The sequence below is a fragment of the Bos indicus genome, chromosome 5, assembly GCF_029378745.1.
Source record: "Bos indicus isolate NIAB-ARS_2022 breed Sahiwal x Tharparkar chromosome 5, NIAB-ARS_B.indTharparkar_mat_pri_1.0, whole genome shotgun sequence".
Lineage (NCBI taxonomy): Eukaryota > Metazoa > Chordata > Mammalia > Artiodactyla > Bovidae > Bos > Bos indicus.
This window is the reverse complement of record NC_091764.1, coordinates 90,440,877-90,460,114: the sequence shown is the minus strand read 5'-3', so window position 1 is coordinate 90,460,114 and position 19,238 is coordinate 90,440,877. Positions and strand designations below refer to the sequence as shown.

Sequence of the window (19,238 nt, the reverse complement as noted above, 5' to 3'; positions counted from 1 at the left end):
CCTGCTTCTTGTTTGGTTGTCAAGTCAGAAACGAAACAACTTGAGTAAATCACTGATGGAAACCCCCCAGCAGTCCAGTGTGGATTTCACTGTTTGAGGATCACTTCTAGAAAATGTTTTAGTTAGTAACATTCATTTCTTAGAAGACCTGAAAATATTATTTTTTAAGATCTAACTAGAAATCTTACTAAAATTGTAATTTTAGTGATTTGCAAACACTCTGCATCCATTGTTGGAATAGCAGTTGCCAGGAGACTTGGGCAGTTAAGTAGACCTTGTTTTCTCAGTTTTGCAAGTACAGAAGACTGGTGGTGGTGAGATTTAGTTGCTAAGTCATGTTTGCCCCATGGACTATAGCCCACCAGGTTTCTCTGTCCATGGATCATAGATCCTTTCTGGAATTACTTCAGTAGTGTTACTGATTTACTTCTGAAAATACAAAATATCTACTTGTTTCTATTTTGCTTGCATCATGTACTGCTTCCCTGACTATTATTATTATTTTTTTATTCAGTGTGTCGTCGGTGGCTGCAATGCCAGCTTTGCTTCTCAGGGAGGGCTAGCTCGCCATGTACCCACACACTTCAGTCAGCAGAACTCCTCAAAAGTCTCTAGCCAGCCAAAGGCCAAAGAAGAATCTCCTTCTAAAGCTGGAATGAACAAAAGGAGGAAATTAAAGAACAAAAGACGACGCTCATTACGTAAGTATTCAGTACACACTGAAAGGCAGTGTGTGTCAGATGGTTTAGTTTTTATCTTAGACTCTCATGCAAATTCAATTTCTACCATTCTTCAACTCTGCTTATCTGTTTTTGTTCATAGTAATGAACAGATAGGATCTTGGGCTGTCCCTGTGAGAATTCAGATGTATGTTTTATCTTTAGTAGCTAAGGGAGCAGTATATGTGGACTTGAGGACTATTGTAATTCTGAATGGAGAAGGCCATGGCACCCACCCCAGTGCTCTTGCCTGGAAAATCCCATGGACGGAGGAGCCTGGTGGGCTGCAGTCCATGGGGTCGCTAAGAGTTGGGCACGACTGAGTGACTTCACTTTCACTTTTCACTTTCATGCATTGGAGAAGGAAATGGCAGCCCACTCCAGTGTTCTTGCCTGGAGAATCCCAGGGACAGAGCAGCTTAGTGGGCTGCCCTCTATGGGGTTGCACAGAGTTGGGCACGACTGAAGCGACTTAGCAGCAGCAGTAATTCTGAATAATTTAAATTATGACAAAGTTCCTGTTTGTAACAATATTTTAGAAAATTTGAACTTGTTAAAGATTTAAAAATCAGGTAAAAATAAAGTAACCTGTCTGTTCCAAAGTGGTGTGTGTGAATAGGGAAACTCAGTGTAGTCTGTGTCTCAGTGCTTAACAGTCTATTGTGATGCATATGTATAGTGTTCATGTGCTTAATTACAAGATTATTAGATGTAGCCTCCATATTTAGGACAGAACATAATTAGGTGATTGTGTACTTTTGAACCACAGGGAAATAGTCTTTATTTTTGTGGTCTTCAAACAAAAAGTTTTTGATTATATAATTTACTAAGAAAAATGGTTGGCCATTCAGTCTTAACTTGGTGTACTTACAGTGTATAGAGATAACACTGCTAGTGTACACTGACGAGAAGGAATACTGAAAAACATAGAAATGGGAAAAAGAAAGAAGTTGTATTATTTTCTTCCTCATGATAGTGGATCATGACACACACACCTGCTTTGGAGACTATTGTTCTAGTTTAGTATTCTTGATCCTTTAGTAGTGGACGTAAAAAGGTTAAGATCTGATGCATAGAATCTGAAATTTGAGCGCTCTTTTTATTATTCTGAATTTAATTCAAGTGATGACCTCTGTGTTTATTTAATCTTGAGTTGAAGAGTGATAGATTTGAGTGATTTAGAGGGGTGAGTCATTATTAATAAGCTTATTCTTCTCAAAAAAAGCATATTTGGAGAGTATGGAGAAAGTACGCATTTTTTCACCCAGTAGTAGCAGATGAAGTAGGAAGGGGATTTGTTTCTTAGCATTAGGTAAAATCATGACTTTTTTCCTCTCATAAATAAATGTGAGTTTTTAAAAACTGATTTCCCATTGTCATTGTTTTGTTAATCTTGTGGGTTCTGTTAGTTTATTACTAGCTGTTGTTCTGTTTATTTCCTTTTGAGCAAAAATCCAATGAGAAAAGAGCTATTCAGACTGCTTTACTGAGTATACCAACTGGTAGATGTGTAGGTGTACGTGAGTAGTAGAGACAATTTTAGTCTACCCGTGTGTTAAGTCAGAATAGTGTGGTAAATTAGCATATATGTAATTTAGAATATGCTGTACCAGGAAATTAGGCTGTTTCTTTTATTGTCAGTAAAATTTAATTTTTAATTACAGATGATATTGAGATATTTTACATGTATTAGAAAGCTCCACAATTGTAAAATAATAAATGCTCTTTCCTTTTTGAACAGTGTTATTAGGAATAGAAACAATACAATTTATAGTTATTAATGGGTTGAAAATAGAAATTTAAAAAATGATCCTATCAAATCTTTAGTGTATAACTTTGTTGTGATTATACTGAAAGATTGCTTACTCTAGGTTTGTCCATTTTTTAAAAAAATGACTTAAGCGTATCAGTATAATTGCATTATGGCTTAAGGCATTTTTCCTGTGCGTTTATTTTACTCATCATCTATAGCTGTTGCATTTCCATTTCTCAGATTAGGAAACAGACTAAGAAAGATCAGACAGTTTGTGCAAAGTCACATAGGTGATAACTGATGGGATTGGATGTTTGAAAGAATTTTGGAGGACTCATTGGCATTTAAATGTATTTATAATTTTCTTAGATTATCATTAGAAGAGTTACTCATAATCAGGAAAATGTCAAAATTTTTAAATTTTAATATTACTACTTTGTCAAATCTGAAGGAAATTTTTATTACATATTAATGTAAACTGTTCATGAAATGTGTATATCATATGTTTGGCCAAGGTGAATGAGATCTTGTTGTAGTGCACAGATGAAGACGTTTGTCATATTGTTGAAAACGCAGGACTGGTGCTCAGGAGGGGTCCTGGAGTAAAATGCAAAACTGGATGAAAAAGAGAATAGCTAACGTGTACAGTCATGAGGTTGAAGGTTAAAATCTCACATACCAAGGAGCAGAATTAAACCACACTTCCTTCTTAGAGTTCTGCTTCTTACACCCTTAACCTTGTCAGCTTGGTTCTGTTTTGAAAGCAAAGAAAGTCTTGATATTTAAACACTAGATAGATAGATAGTTAATTGTTTCAGTCTTTTCTACTTAGTATGTATTTTTGTGAAAAATGGATCACTAATTATGGCTGTTCTGAGACATTTTCCTAAATATTCTTTACTGCTTTTGTATTGACTTTTAGCACGGCCGCATGATTTCTTCGATGCACAAACACTGGATGCGATAAGACATCGAGCCATATGCTTTAACCTCTCAGCTCATATAGAAAGTTTAGGAAAGGGACACAGTGTTGTTTTTCATAGTACTGTAAGTATCTGATTTTATTTTATTTTTCAAATATTTCCCACAGTTCTATGTTTAAAAGATCACATGAAGTTTTTTAGCCTTTAATTTGAGCTATTTAGGAAATTGGGATGGTATTTGGGTTACTAAGCATTTGAAGATCCGTCTCTGACTTTTAAGTAAACGAGGTGTGTTTTCTGACCTCTGGTTTCCTTATATGTAACGTTAGAGCATTAGACTTCCTTTAAGGTACATCCCTGTCTATGTTTCTGTATGCTGTCTGTTTCCCCTAAAATGCACATCTAAAGCTAGTGTTAAACAGAAAATAAGATAATGGTTATCAAATGAAAGCTTCATGAAAGAAGGAATTTTTATCTTTCTTTTTTTTCCTGTGGATGTATCTGAAGCATGTAGAATTGTGTGTATATTTGTTGGATAACTGTTGGAAAAAGCAAAATATCAAATTAAAAAAAAATAACTAGTTTGTTTTTGGTTAACTAGAAGTTAATAGAGAGTTATTTTCTTCTCATTCACCTTGCCATTTTATTATCCAGTCATCTTTATATTGCTGTATTTTGATGTAGGTGAGTTAGTAGAGATAAACTTTAGACCAGACTCAGTGATTTGAATCCCTAGAGTTTCTTTAATTTTGGCAGTTGAAATAGAATTTATGTTTTATATATTCTAATAAAAATGCATGAGAATTTAAATATAAAAGAGCAGTATGGATATTTCTACTGGTTTGAATCTTTTATTTTTCCCAACTCCTCTACTAATGAGGTTTTCTTGTACTTTCGCTTTTTCTTCTATGACTGCTTCAGTTCACAGTCCCTGATTTTGATTCCCAAAGTTAAAGACAAGAAGGTAGAAGATTAGACACAAGGAAAGGAAATCTTTTCTGAGCTTGGAGTACATAATAGGTGTGAGTTGGGTTTAAGGAAAGGTTTGCCATACGTATGTGCTTTTAAAGAATGTTGGAAATACATTTATTAAATAAGAAAGGGTCAGAAGGAACATTAGAGGCTTTGAAGACAAAGTTAAAATGGCTGTGCTGGAAATTTTGTTGGGATTCAGCAATATTAGGAGCTTGCTCAGCAGTGATGGTTAAAGTCCTCCTTTGGAATTTGATAACATAGGTTTATGATTTGGTAGGTCTATAATTTTTTTTTTTTAAGTTGAAATTAACATTTATTATCCAAGTTTACATTTATGTATTAACATATAGGAGATAGAAAATATTAATCATTTTACAAGTTGAAATAAACTGAGGATTGGGACTTTGCTGACTGTCCTGTGAATTAAGACTTGGCCTTCCAATGCAGTGGGGTGTGGGTTTGACCTCTGGTTGGGAAGCTAAGATCTCACATGGCTTAGGGCCAGAGAGCCAAAAAAGATAAAGTAGAAACAATATTGTAATCAATTAAATAAAGACTTTGAAAAGTTCACATCAAAAAAAATTAAAAAAAAAAAAAAAGCCTGAGGATTGACTGATCATAAAAAATATTTCATGATGATTTGATAAAGTAGACTTAAAAGTAGACTTTTAAGGGTTTTGCTGAATAAAAAGCATGTGAGATAGAAAATAAGTTACTTAAATTTTATCCATGTGATCTTTTTCTCTTCTAGAAATACAGTTGATTTACAATATTGTGTTTCAGGTATATAGCAAGGTGATTCAGTTATATGTTATTTTCCTGGTTATATTCCTTTATAGATTATAAGATACTGAATATAATTACCTGTGAAAGTGTTAGTTGCTCAGTCATGTCCTTACTCTTTGGTGATCCCATGGGCTGTAGCCTACCAGGCTTCTCTGTCCATGGAATTCTCCAGGCAAGAATGCTGGAGTGGGGTGCCATTCCCTTTTCCAGGGGATCTTTCTGACCCAGGGATCGAACCCCGGTTTCCTGCATTGCAGGCAGATTATTTACCATACTATACAATAAATTCTAGTTCCTAATCTATTTTATGTATAGTAGCTTGTATCTGTTAATCCCATACTTCTAATTTGTTCCCCCTTTCCACCTTCTAAGTTTATTATAATTTCTTTTAAAGGTTAGTAAGATGTGGTCCCAGACTCAAAAGGAGTGTGGCATTAGGGCTAATTTGTTCATTTACTTAAATATTAAGCAGCTACACGTGCCAGGTACTAATGATACAGAAGTGAACAAAATGGATGAAAAACAAGAAACCGGATATGCTTACACTTTAATAGGGGATACATGATAAACAGGGTAAATGAATTAAAAGCTTGAAAGTGAGGATATGACCATTCAGTTACGAGGGGAGGGGCATTGTGGCCAGAGGCAGGTGTAGAATCCTAAATTGGAATATGCCAGGTAGGTTTGAAACCACTGAGAAGGCTGGTGTAGCTGGAGGAAATGACTGAGGCAGAGAGAGTAGAAGTGTCAGAGAAGTAATGGGAGAATCTGGTTGCACTGACACTTGCCTTTTTATTCTGTATGTGTTGGGAAGCCGTTGGAGAAGTTTGAGTAGCCATGCTCTGATGTGATCTTTTAAATGTTCTGTTGAGGTGTAGTAAATATAAACTCACCTCACCCATTTTAAGTATACAAGGGAATTTCTTATGGTCCTGTGGTTAGGACTTTGTGCTTTCACTGCTGGAGCCTGAGTTTAGTTCCTGATCTGGGAACTAAGATCCTGCAAGCTGTGTGGCCAGGGGAAAAAAAAAAAAGTATACAATTCTCTGAATTTTGACAGTTTTACTTACCAATGAAACCACCACCACCATCACCACAGTTAAACTTTACTGGTGTAGCTTTGTGTGTTCATCTCTGTCTCTGCCCTCTGCCTTAGAGAACGTACCAGTCTCTTGCCTCTCATGCAGGTTTTAATGTGCTCACTTCAGTTTCTGTATTGAGAACATATTGTAGGTCAGTGTGGGGGAGAGAAGGGGTCAGTCTTTTCAGTATCTCAAGTGAGAAAAGACCAGAGTGGTTGCAGTTAACAGTCTGTGAGATGAGCAGGTTGAGGGAGTCGTTATTTAGTTGCTAAATCATGTCTGACTCTTTTGCAACCCTATCCACTGTAGCCCGCCAGGCTCCTGTGGCCATGGGATTTTACAGGCAAGAATACTCAAGTGGGTTGCCATTCCCTTCTCGAGGGGATCCTCCTGCCCCAGGGATCAAACCTGTGTCTTCTGCTTGGCTGCTGGATTCTTTACCACTGAGCCACGAGGGAAGCCCAGGTTGAAGGAGAGGGGAATATCAAGAGCCGTAATTTCAACACATTTTGTGAAGAATCTAATGCTTTTGTCATGTAGGCAGGTGGATATGAGTCTGAGCTTAGCGGAGAGATGTGACTACAGATAAGAATGGAAGTTATTCGTGTATTAGGGTGTTTAAAGATACCAGACTGGATAAGATCACCTAGGACATATTAAATAGAAAAGAGAAGAAATTGAAGGACTGAGGTTTGGACCTATCAACATTTAATGATTTAAAAGGGTAATAAATCTGATGAAATAATGGTCTAATATTTAATAGGGACCTCTACCTGTTAGGGAATAGAGGCGACGATGATAGTTAAGGTTCTGTTTTAAAAAGTGTAGCATCGGTTTTCACATGATTTCACTAGAGCTGATCCTTGAGATGAAATCCTTAATTGACACAGGAGAAGTAAAATGATAAAAAAAATGGAGGAACTAAAAATGTGATATTAGGAGTCTGGAAGAAAACTTAAAATTTACTCTGTTAACATAGTCTATGAAAATGAAAAGGTTTCCATTTGTAGAAAACATCTGCGAGGGTTTAAGAACATGATTGATAGCTGTTATCAATAAATTTTTAAAAACCTAGAAATAAGAGTGATGTTGCACCCCAAGCGACATTGTGGTGGCAGAGGTACCTTGACTGAGGAGAAGTAACAAAGGTGTAATATAATCTGAAGAATGCTTTTTCCTGGGGGAATTGGAAGGAAGAAACATCCATGATGGGTAATGGTCTTCCTTGGACACAATAGAAAGGAAAGGGGCTAGGTGAGGAAATCCTTGAAACTTCCATGACTGTGACTGAGAAAGGTTGATGAAGGCGGTTTGTATTATACGGAATCATTTCTGTTAGTAGTCAGTGTTCAGTACTAACTGTAAATAGAAGTTTTCTAGTATCAAATTAGCTTTTATAGTTAATTTGATAGCCATATTGATAGTGAAGCATTTTACATAAGAATATTTACCTGGTGTACTGTGCTGTTCAGTTTGCCTACTTTGTCTTCCTTAATTGAAACATTTTCTTTGAGCCTTCTCCAGAAGAGGTCAGCAGAATCCCAGTTAGCAATCAGTTGACTTGCTATACTTGGTTGCATTGTATTATTTTTATATCTTATTTCTTTGCCTGTAGAGATAGTTTGTTTTAGTGTCTTCAGATCTGTCTTTGGGCTTTTTAATTAATTCCATTACCGAGTCTAGAATTAGAGTACTTAACTATAGAGTTTTAAATAATGAGGCTAGAAAGTGTTTTGTATTTGTTTGAAGTACTGCTTTTACTTCTAATATATTTTGAGGATGACATGTAGCATTACTTTGTGAGGCTATTTGAAACTTAAAAACTTGGTAAAAATATTGACATGTAGATTATTAAAACACTAGTGTTCTAATTTCATTAATATGGAAGTTCTCAGAGTTATAAAATGCCATTTTGATCGATTTTTAAGAATCGTTACTTCAGTTTTTAGAATCTGGTAATGGAAGACAAGCATTTTGGGTTTTTTTTACACTTACATAGGTCCTTACAGTTCTAGTTGATTCACACCTTAACTTAGATTCCTTTATCAAATCACACCTTAAAATCAAACCAAATTCCTTAAAATCAAACCTAAACACTGATTGGTTAATGTTTCATTTAAAATAACACAAATCAACCCACAAACAAAAAGCCTCCACACAAATGACAAATACCTTAATCATAAAAAGGAGACTTGTCCTTTCCCAGTGTTATTTTTTCCTTCACTATTCATCTGTTCCTCAAACACATTTCACCACCACCCCCACCCCCGCCCCCAAAATACCCATTTTAGCCAATATGGATTCTTGGTTGGTATTCTGGCTCAGCTAAAAACTTAGTAAAATAAACAGCATTTTAAGAGATAATATGGTTTTTGTCTTTGGCTGTGTAAAGCTACTTCACTTTTTCTCTTCTTTTTCTTTTGTGAAAATAGATGATCAAGGGTGAAATTGCTGTGAACTAGGGCAGGACAAGATGTGGTGGTGGTAACATCTGGTCCCAGACATGAACACTTCAGTTCTTGATTAGGACTGAAAGCTTTTTTAAAGCACATAAGAATGATGTTTTATAGTTTTTGTAATTTATTTTATATCATTGCTAGGTAATAGCTAAGAGAAAAGAGGATTCTGGAAAGATAAAACTTTTGCTTCATTGGATGCCTGAAGACATGTGAGTATTTGGAATACCACATATATAACTAATAGACTGATGTCTTGTTCTTATTAAAGTCTTTTACTCAAAAATTACTTAAGCTATTGGGTTCAAATATAGAAGACTTAACAGGAATGAAATCACAGAACATTTTGAGGTTGTCAGCATGAAAAAGATAATCTGTAAAGGCTCTTAAGAGTACCTGGCTCAAGGTATAAACTTTAAAATTAACTTTTAAAATAGTAGTTTTTTTAATGTAAGTTGTCATAGCAATTTTTAATCATTTTTAGAATGTGATTATTTTTAGAACTTTTAATAACCTTCAAGTAGGATAGGGCATAAGCAACCTTAGTTATGCCTTTGAGACAATTATTTTTAACAATTTCTAAACATTTTTCAGGACATTATTAATGATATTTTATTGAAAAAAGCAATTGGTGAGTTTTCTAGGAGTGTTAACATTTTTCTTTGAGTTTTAGTACCCTTTTATTAGAGTGGTTCTGACCCATGTGCTCCTTAATTTGGATATTTAATGTTCAATAATCCTTTTATTCTTAAAAATTTTTTTAGTTGTTGCAAAAGGTAAATGAAGGTATATCATAGAAAAGCACCAATAATATAATAAATTGAAATGAATGGAATCTCATTAAAAATTAATAAGATATGGTCCATACTTATTCTTGTTATTATATGTTTTTCTACAACATCATTTCCCAAACTCCAGTCCAAAGAGATGTTAATGAACATGATATGAATTAAGAGCTTTAAAAATAGATTTGGGATGGGGTGAGGGGTGAGGGAGGTTCAAGAGGGAGGGGACACATGTACATGCTGATTCACATTGTATGGCAGAAACTGGTACAACATTGTAAAGCAGTTATCCTCCAACTAAAAATAAATTTAAAAAATAGATAGGAGTTTACAGTGCACATTAGCATATTGAAGTAAAGCAATCTATTTAACTTTTTAAAAATCCTGTGATTATCAAATGTCTGTGAGTGTAGGACATCCTTTCCACTTGCTTTTACCCCCTCCCTTCCAGGTTTTTAAAAAATGCCACTCTAAAATATTTTGAAATGTTCATGTAACATTTATTTAATGAACTTTTTACTGAACATTTAAAGCTACCCATTTTTCTCCACTGTTTAAAAAACATTAAACTTTGTTTTTATTTACAAGCTATGGAAAATGTTATGGAGATAGGCGTTGCCTTCCTGAAAGTTTGTGTTAGCTTCTAATATCATCTCTGACATTAGAGAGCTTACTTCTGACTTACTATCAACACTGGCTCTTGGAGTTTTTACATTTTGCATTTCTTTGATTATAAGGCAACTACATCTTTGGTGAATTAATGGTTTATGCCCTTTGTCTCCCCTATTCTTTTTCCCCTAATGAGAGTTCACTTTTTTCATACTGATTTGTAAGAGCTCTTTTTATAGTAAGGTTATAACTGTTCCTTAAAAAAAAATTATATTCGGATGTCTGTAGTCTTAATATTTTAGAAATCGATCAATCCAAATATCAGAATGCTTTTATTCCGAAGTTCATTTTTTTCAAAGTGAAAATCTAGTGGGGTTTTTACTTCTTATTTCTTTATAAAGAAACTAGATTTCAGCTTTTTATCACATCATGATCTAATTGCACGTAGCAAGCTAAGAGATAGACAGTGTGTTAATATGTGTTTCCAAGTTGTAGGATGACTTTGCCATCAAAATTCATTTCCAGATTTATGTCTAAAATTTCACCATACCATTTTCTGGCTGGGTCTTTACATCCCAGTACTTAGATGACTAAGTTTCCTTGGTGTCTGATAAGCTTGTTAACCTAGGTGACCCAGTCAGACAAGTCAGAAAAAGCTGGGTAATGTGAGTAATGTGAAGGTATGTGAAGGATAAATTTAAACTTAATGTTATTTTATATATGACTTGTTTTTTAAATTCACAGTCTGCCTGATGTGTGGGTGAATGAAAGTGAACGACATCAATTAAAAACTAAAGTAGTTCATTTATCAAAGCTACCCAAAGATACTGCCTTGCTTTTGGACCCAAACATATACAGGTAATTTAATTCTTGTTTTGATGTTTCACTTTGAATTGTAATCATAAATCTTAAATTTTGGATATAAGGTCAGGACTTAATAAGTACTGAGTTTCAGTATCAAGCACATCTTGCTTTCTGGAGCTTTGTGTGTGGAAATTACATCACAGTGATACATACATTGTAAACTCTAGAAGGGCAATATTTTGGTCAAGTTTATATGCCCGGTTAATTCCAGATTTATCTTGAGTAGCTTAGACTGTGATATAGAGTGTTTTGAAAATAAGTGCCTTTTGTTTAAGTATGTAATTCTTTTTTAATAATATCAAACATGTAGACCTGGTCATAATATCACATGTTCACTGAATACCATTAATGGTTGAAGTTCTTAAACTTAAGCTCTTCCCAGACTTTTCAGAAGAGCAGTTCAGATATTACTGTGCTTGTTTTTAAGAGGTAGCTTAGAGTGTTCACATTTCTAAGGTTTTTGATCTTACCTTTGTTTTTGTGTGTGGTGCATATGGAGTATGTTTAGTGGGGGAAGGAGAAGAGACCACCATTTCTGTCTATTTGCTGAGTCACTGTGCGGGTGCTTTACATAACACTTCCTCCTCACAGCAGGCCTGTGAAGTAGGTGTTCCTATGTCTGTTTTACACGTTAGAAATCTGAGGCAAGAGGTACATAGCTTGCCCAAAGTGACACAGCTAGGGTGTGACTGAACTCCATTCTGCATCTGTGCAAATGACATATACTACAGTGATTAAAAAAGTGGTTGAAAATGGTTAAAAGGCACTCTTAATGAGTGAACTTCCTGTATTTTAAAAAGGAATTCTATTTTAGTATATACTTTATATAGTAGTAGGTTGGATAAGAATAAAGTGACAAAATGATTGATAATCCCAGATGTGAATTTCAGCTGTCCTAAAGTACACTATGTCTTGTGCCAAAATTTGAAACAGAGACTTTGATTTGAAGGATTTGTTCATTCCACGACTCAACTTCTTGGAATGTGAGACATCTTTTGAGAGAGAGATTCTCACATAATGGGCCTTGCTGCAAGGAGACATTGAGATGCTTCCAGACTTTGAAAGCATCTTTTGGTGAAGGTGCTAAGTCTGATGAAAACTTGTGTTTTTTCCAAAACTTGTGGAATGAACTAGGTTAATCAAGAAACTAGCTAGCAGAGAGAACAGTGAAATAACCTTAAATGATTTACCTTTCTCTCTTTAAAGAAAAATAATTGGATATTTATTATTTACTGGCTCCTAATTTAGGGCTTATTTCTGCTTATTCTTTGAAGGGAGTGATTAAAACTAGCATCCTAAAATAGTGGTATTGGGAGAACCAAGAATGGTCCTAAACATGCCTTAAGCAGTGAATTGATAAAGGGGCATGAATTTTAAATAAAAGGTTGAGACTAACTTGTGTTTCTGCCCTGCATTCTACTTCCCACTCTCTATGAGAGTCTTCCTTTTTCACAGAATCAGCTTATTTTTGCTGTTCTTATGCTATATAGGAAGCAATTTAGATATTTTGGTGAAAGTGACAAAAAAGTCGTTCAAGCTCAGAACTGATGTCCAGACGTGCATAGGACTTGCATCGCCTGTTCTCAGGGTATAATTCTGCAATTGTTACTAATTTCTGGGGTAATGAAAATACACATTCTTAAGATGTATTTGGTACTTATGTGGAGTTAATTTTCTTTAGTTGTAAACCATCTTCCACCATCTTAACATTTAATCTTGAGTCTATAAACTTTCATGCTTCTACGATTCTGGAAATTAGAATCAAATCTACCCTAAAGTGGTGCGGAGTTACAGAACTCCCTACATTTGCCATGCTGTAGCAGCTTAGTAATGCTTGGACTTTGAGTGGGAAAGCATGTGAAATTACGAGGGGAAGAAAGCAATTATTCTAATTTGTTTTAGGAGAAAAAGTTTGCAGCTTATGAACATCTCAAAATGAAAGCATGACAAACATTCCAAAAATATATTAACTTCAAAAGTAGCAGCAAAAAGGACATACTTATATGAAATTTAAACACTAAACACTAATTTAAATTTCATATAAATTTAAACTTGAGATTCTTTTTTAGAAACACATTAATAGGTTACATGAAAAGGATTTGTTAAAAAGCTGTATATTATGTAACTAAATTATATATATATATATATATATATATATATATATATATATAAATTATGTAACTAAACTATATCCACCATGTGAATGCTTAGGAAATAAATTTTCATGGTGATTGTCACATTTTCTATTTCTTATACATATTTGTATTTTTGAAGCACTTCATATGTGTTTTTCATTCAGTTGAATAAAAGATTATCCCTTTTTCTCTTTTTCTAGAACAATGCCGCAGAAGAGGTTGAAGAGGTAAAAAATAAATAAATACATAAAAAGCAAACAAGCGGGGACACCTGCAGTCTTAGTCACTGACAATGGGTTTTAGTAAAAGTTGCACATTAGAATCAACCCCCTTCCTTTTTTTCCCTTAAATCCAGTATTTAGAATATTTATGCTTAGTGTAAACATTCTGTGAATGAAGTAGGCTCTTCTGTGGAATATATTAATATATTACTGTATATCCACATTTTCATGGAGTGGTACTGTGGGAGACTGAGCAAACACTCTTCTGGCAACTTAGTGGAACAGCTTCTTAAAGGCTTTGCATGCTTGCTGCTTTAAGCTGCTTTTTTTTTTTTAAACCCTTTAGTGATTACAGTAGTTGATATTGGAAAGAAAACCAATTACAACATGTGCCCTTACAAATACCAAAAGCACTGTAAGGATATTTGTCTTGACAGTGTCTATTGATTTGAAGTCTTATTAGGAACTATTTAGACAATGAAAATTATCGAGAGATAATTTACCTTTCAATTATGATAAATAGATGTGATTGGTTGCCATTTGTGTTCTTTTGCAGAACTCTGATAAGAAAAGTGTTCAATTTGTATTTAAGCAAACAGTGAACGACATTTGCAATCAACTAAAAATTCGTCTATCGAATTAGGGCTGAGAATTTCTGTTAAAGAGTGTTGCAGAATGTCTGGTGGCTCCCCTTTCAGGAGTAGGGTTTTTTCTCATGGAGTACAGTATGTTAATATTTACCTATATAACTAATCTGTTAACGGTTTTTGAAAAACCTCTATTTCAAATTATTTGAATAATCCTCATATTTTCATTTTAACCTATATAATAAGCCTCTATTTTTTTTTTTTTTTTTTGAGGAAAGCATTTGGTTTGTGAGCTGTTTTTTTCTTAACATAAGAAAAATCGTATTTTTTTTACAAGTATCTTCAAACTGAATCCTTTATGCACCAAAGTTGGTTTTGAAAAGGAAAATAAAATCACTTTCTTGCTTGGTAAGCAAGAAGCCATATGGATTTTTTTTTTTAACTTACAAAAATGGAAATATGTGTAACTTGTTAGTATTGTATCAAACAAATGTTGCATAGAGTTAATAGAACATTGCTTGTAAATAATTCAGATTTGTAATATATTTTTATATTATGAAATGTACTGTAGATGTTTTTCTAGAGGCATGAAAAGTTAAATGTATATATTATGGGTAGAAATAATATTGAAGGATATTGTAATTCACTAGTGCTGCCAGAGGAATTGTTAATAAAGCACCTTCTTTAACAATAAATGTCTTTTGCAGACTTAAGGGACTATGTACTACTGTTAATATCTATAAGAGCAAAACACATTGAACATCCTTCCAGAAAGTCTTTGAGGGAGGACCTATTACCCATAATAGAATTATGGCACTCATTTCTGACAGTGACCGTGAAATCAATTATTTCCTTACTGTTGGAAGGACATATTGTAAAGTATGTGGTTATATGCAGTCAAACTGCAGAAACTACTCCTGATTGAGGAGTTTTCACTTTACTACAGTGATATAAAAAAACCAGCAGTTTTTACACTAAAATTTTTTAAAGAAAGAATAGACAAAAATATAGAATTAATAAGCCTTTTGGTTCCAAAATGGGAAAGGTTCCATGATACATAAATCATTTCTCATTTACTTTAAAAAAATTTTAAAAAATGATAAAAATTACGGGAGGCTTTATTCGTTAACAGTGGGGTTAAAGAGCTATATACATGAAGTAAGTCATATAAAGTTAAATGAAGTGCAAATAAAAGCACTGCTTCTGTAAGACATTCTGGAATGGTTGTTTAATAAGGGTATTATTCATACGATCTGTAGCAAATGTGATTTTATTTTTGAAAAGAAGAAAAGCAGTGTGTTTTCTTAACTATTTTTTGTTTTCTTTTGCTTAAGCACTTCATCAGTTGCTTTATTCTGTATCTATGAAGTAATCTGCAATCTCCTTTGTTCTTTTTAAATTTTGATTTGTTATAAAATTGCCAAATAGTGTTTCAGATATATAGTTTGTACCTGTATTTTTATTTTATTGCCTCATGTTCTTGTAAGTCATTCTTAATTGACCGATGATTGTAGACCTTGCCTGAGTATTTTTTCTAATAAAACAAAGCAAATCACATTTAGTTTCAGAATTGTAACAATTCAATTAAGTTTTAAAACGACATCTGAATTATACATCTAATGTTTTCTTCAGGGGCACAGCAGATAAATTAGTTTTCCCATTGTGTAGAAATACTAAGATGGTCAAAACCAAATTTCATGGTTATTGATTACCCTCTGAGTACTCAGTCACTCATGATACTCTGCTGCTTATCTGACTTTGTTCTGATACTATTTACACACACCAAAAAAGAATATGGAATTAAAATGAAATAGTTTTATAACTTGTATGTATACAAATATACACACATGCAATTGTGATTGGGAAATAAGTGTGGAAATTTTTACTTTATACTGTTTATTTAGTAATAGCTATCCATCTATATTATCCCTATCCCTGTATTCCCCACCCTTCTGCATCTCTTCTCACCCCTATATATATATATAAAATATGCATTGTCTTTTCAGCAGCAGGCAAAACGGCAGCTCACAGACATACCCATTCATTTACTTGTGGCTGCTTTCTTCCTGTAAGACAGAGTTAAGTAGTGACACTTTATTACCTGCAAGCACAAAATGTTTGCTATCTGACCTTTTAAGGAAAAATTTGTCAATCCCTGGTTATAGTTGATAAATTTTTCTATAAAATAAACCTAGATTGCACAAATTATATTTTAATATGATAGTATTATCTTGGTAATAAAGCAGCACATTAAATTTTGGTGAAGCTTTTTAATATACATAAGAGTATAAATACTGCCAGACTAAGATACATGCAACAAATGGTGTTTTGTTTTTTTTTTTAACTTTTACATTGGAGTTCTTAATAGTTACTAACATTTCCCCATTTGTTATTGTATTTTGTTTTACTCAATAGGACTAAATGAGATTTTGTAAGTTGGATCATGTTTAAATCATAAGGTTCATCTTCTCTATCTGAAAGACTCTTGGAAGTGGAAAATATTGTAAAATTTAAAGTTGTTTATTTTTCTAATAAACTTTTTCAAATATAAAATCTTCCCTAAAGTGGACACACATTACCTCTGAACTTCAGACGAAGGAAAATTAAGATGGACAGTAGTTGACTCTCAATGCGTATTTTAAGATCTGTTTTATTCTCGTTGAAAGCATTGATAATCATATCAGCAAATCTTTGTGAAACTTCTCCTCCCACACCTTAATAAAATATTTTAAATATGCAAGTACTCATAAAAGGATAGAATTTGCCACAGTTATTTAATACATCTTTTATTGTTTGCTCTTTGAATTCTTTTAAAAATATCATATGGTTGGTTAGCAAAAGTGTTAGATATTTGAATAAAGTATAAAAGTGGGTAAATATAGTTGAAGTCTTTAAAATAGTTGATGGGGGCTTCCTATATGATTACAACTTTTTTCTTTTCTTTTTATAGTCTAATACCTTTTCATATGTTCTCTAAAAGACAAAGAGAAATTCTTATTTAGGTAGATTCCCTATTGGAAAAACTGATAGGTTTATATGTATAGCAAGGCTGGGGGTTGCACACCTACAGGGGAATGCTTATATATAAAGTCTTTATTAAAAAGAGTACAATCATATATGTCATTTGAATGTCTTGGGGGTTTTTTGTTTTTTGAGAGAAGTTTTTTTTGTTCGTTTGTTTTAATGAATAGTATTTTTCTACTTCTAAAATGTAAGAAATGTTTCTTAAAAGGTAAGATTTTAAGATAAAATGTCTTATATATTTTTATTTTTTAATTCTTACAAGAATCTGACCTAGTAGAGGATGTTTTGCAATTCAAACACTAGCTTTAATACAAATAAAGTCTGAGGAGTTTTTTTGTTTTTTAATGGTTTTAGAGTATTTTGTCATTACTAATGGTTATGAGCTTCAGTAGCCTTGAGAATGTAACGAGTGCTGTATTACTTTAAATTAAAATTTTTAAAACATATTTACATAGTGCAGTTCATTCTCTGAATCAGATTTGCATGGCATATAACACATGGTTCTATATTACTGTGAAAATTAAAAAGGACTTGTAAACAGAGCAGAAATTGGAACGCATTTTTTTTTTCTAGGTTGATAGTCATTCTACTATACCAAATGGCTTTTCACAGTGTGAAAGAGAAAATAGATGTGCTGTAATACCACTACAAAGTTGTTTTCAGTGTTTCAGCCATAGCCAGTCTATAACATAATACATGGTACAAAATTAGTCTCTAAAATATTTATTGAATGAGTGTTATAGGTGAATTACTTGTTATAGAAAGGTATTTTGGAGAGTATGGCTGAAGCACACTGTCTTAAATGATACTCTGTGGTAATATTTATATTTGAACCTATAAAGGGAACTACAGTTTGCCTGAACATTCTCAATGAAAAGAATTATTGACATTATATTTTTGCATACTCAGTTGTAATAGGAGTATTTTTAGTTAGTTTACTTTTGTGAAAAATGTTCTCAATCTTGTTTTTGTAGAGTGCCCCTCCCCTTATTGAAGCACAGTTGATTTATAATGTTTTGTTAGTTTTTGGTGTACTGTAAAGTGATTCATATATACACACACAGACACACACACACATATTTGTAGAAGCCCTTTTTAAAATAATAAGACTTCAGTTACATTTATGGTATGAGTAATGTGTTTTGAAGTAATAACACTTTTAATGGAGTTACCTAGTATTTGATTAATTTATCTTAATGCTTTTATCTTACAGCATTGTAAGGACCTTTTTTCCTTTTCAGTATTTATAAGACCCTGCTAGTGAGAGAGCTACATTTTTTAAGTCTTACAAATTTATTATGAAATTGCTAAAGGTTTTTATATTCCTATTAAAGAAAGCCATTTCAGGAATTCATTTATATTGGGATGCCTAATAAGACTCATATAAGATTATTACATGTTTGAGGGAATTTTTTACTTTTAGAAAAGCAAATTTTTGTAGCTAAGTTACACAAATTTAGTGTGTAGCTAAGATTGTAAAATGTGAGCATGGTGACCATTTACTCTTGGTTGCTGGGCCCAGTGCATGTAGTTTTGTGTTAACGTCATTGAGCATTGCAGAAGAGTAGGTCAGAAGATTTCCCATAATGTTCGTTTTGACACACTGCAGTTTGCTCATCATCAAAAGTTGAGTTTCAGTCTAATACCAGTTGACCTGCTTTACCTGTTGTGTTCTTCCACACATGTATTTGATTTGCTCATATTTGTTGAGTGCTTTTGCATCTGTGTTCATCAGTGACACTGTATTTTTTTTTTTTTTGTATTGTCCTTGTGCTAGCCTTGTAAAATGAGTTTAGAAGCATTTCCTCTTTTCAGTTTTTTGGAAGAGTCTGAGTCTAGCTTTTCTTTGAATGTTTGGTAGAATTCACATGTGAAGCCATCTGGTCCTAGACGTTTGTTTTTTGGGAGGTTTTTGATTAGTATTTCAATTTCTCTGCTAGTGATTGGTCTAATGATTGGCCCATTCAGGTTTTCTGTTTCTTCATGATTCAGTCTTAGAAGGTTACATGATTCTAACTATTTATCCATTTCTCTTACATTGTCCAGTTTGTTGGCATATAATTTTCATAGTATTCTCTTATAATCTGCTGTATTTCTGTGGTATCTGTTGTAATTTCTCATTTTCGTTTTCAGGTTTTATTTATCAGGTACTTTTTTCGTAGTTTAGCTAAGGTTTGTCAGTTTTCTTTTTTTTTTTAATCTATTGTTTTTTTACCCTCTAATTGATTTATTTCTCCTCTTGATCTTTATGTCCTTCCTTCTACTGACTTTGGACTTTGCTCTTTTTCTAATTCCTTTAGGTGTAAGATTTGAATTTTT

At 33.3% G+C, this 19,238-nt stretch overlaps 1 protein-coding gene across 1 annotated transcript in view; it reads left to right on the top strand.

Annotated features, from left to right (window-relative positions):
• Positions 1-15,456, top strand: part of AEBP2 (AE binding protein 2) — a 61,892-nt gene extending 46,436 nt beyond the window's left edge. The window contains exons 4-9 of the mRNA XM_019961485.2: positions 515-701; positions 3,395-3,519; positions 8,839-8,906; positions 10,833-10,946; positions 13,288-13,314; positions 13,865-15,456. Of these exons, the coding sequence (XP_019817044.2) occupies positions 515-701; positions 3,395-3,519; positions 8,839-8,906; positions 10,833-10,946; positions 13,288-13,314; positions 13,865-13,910 (567 nt within the window). The 3' untranslated portion in view covers positions 13,911-15,456. The remainder of the gene's footprint in view (positions 1-514; positions 702-3,394; positions 3,520-8,838; positions 8,907-10,832; positions 10,947-13,287; positions 13,315-13,864) is intronic.
• The last annotated feature ends 3,782 nt before the right edge of the window (positions 15,457-19,238 follow it).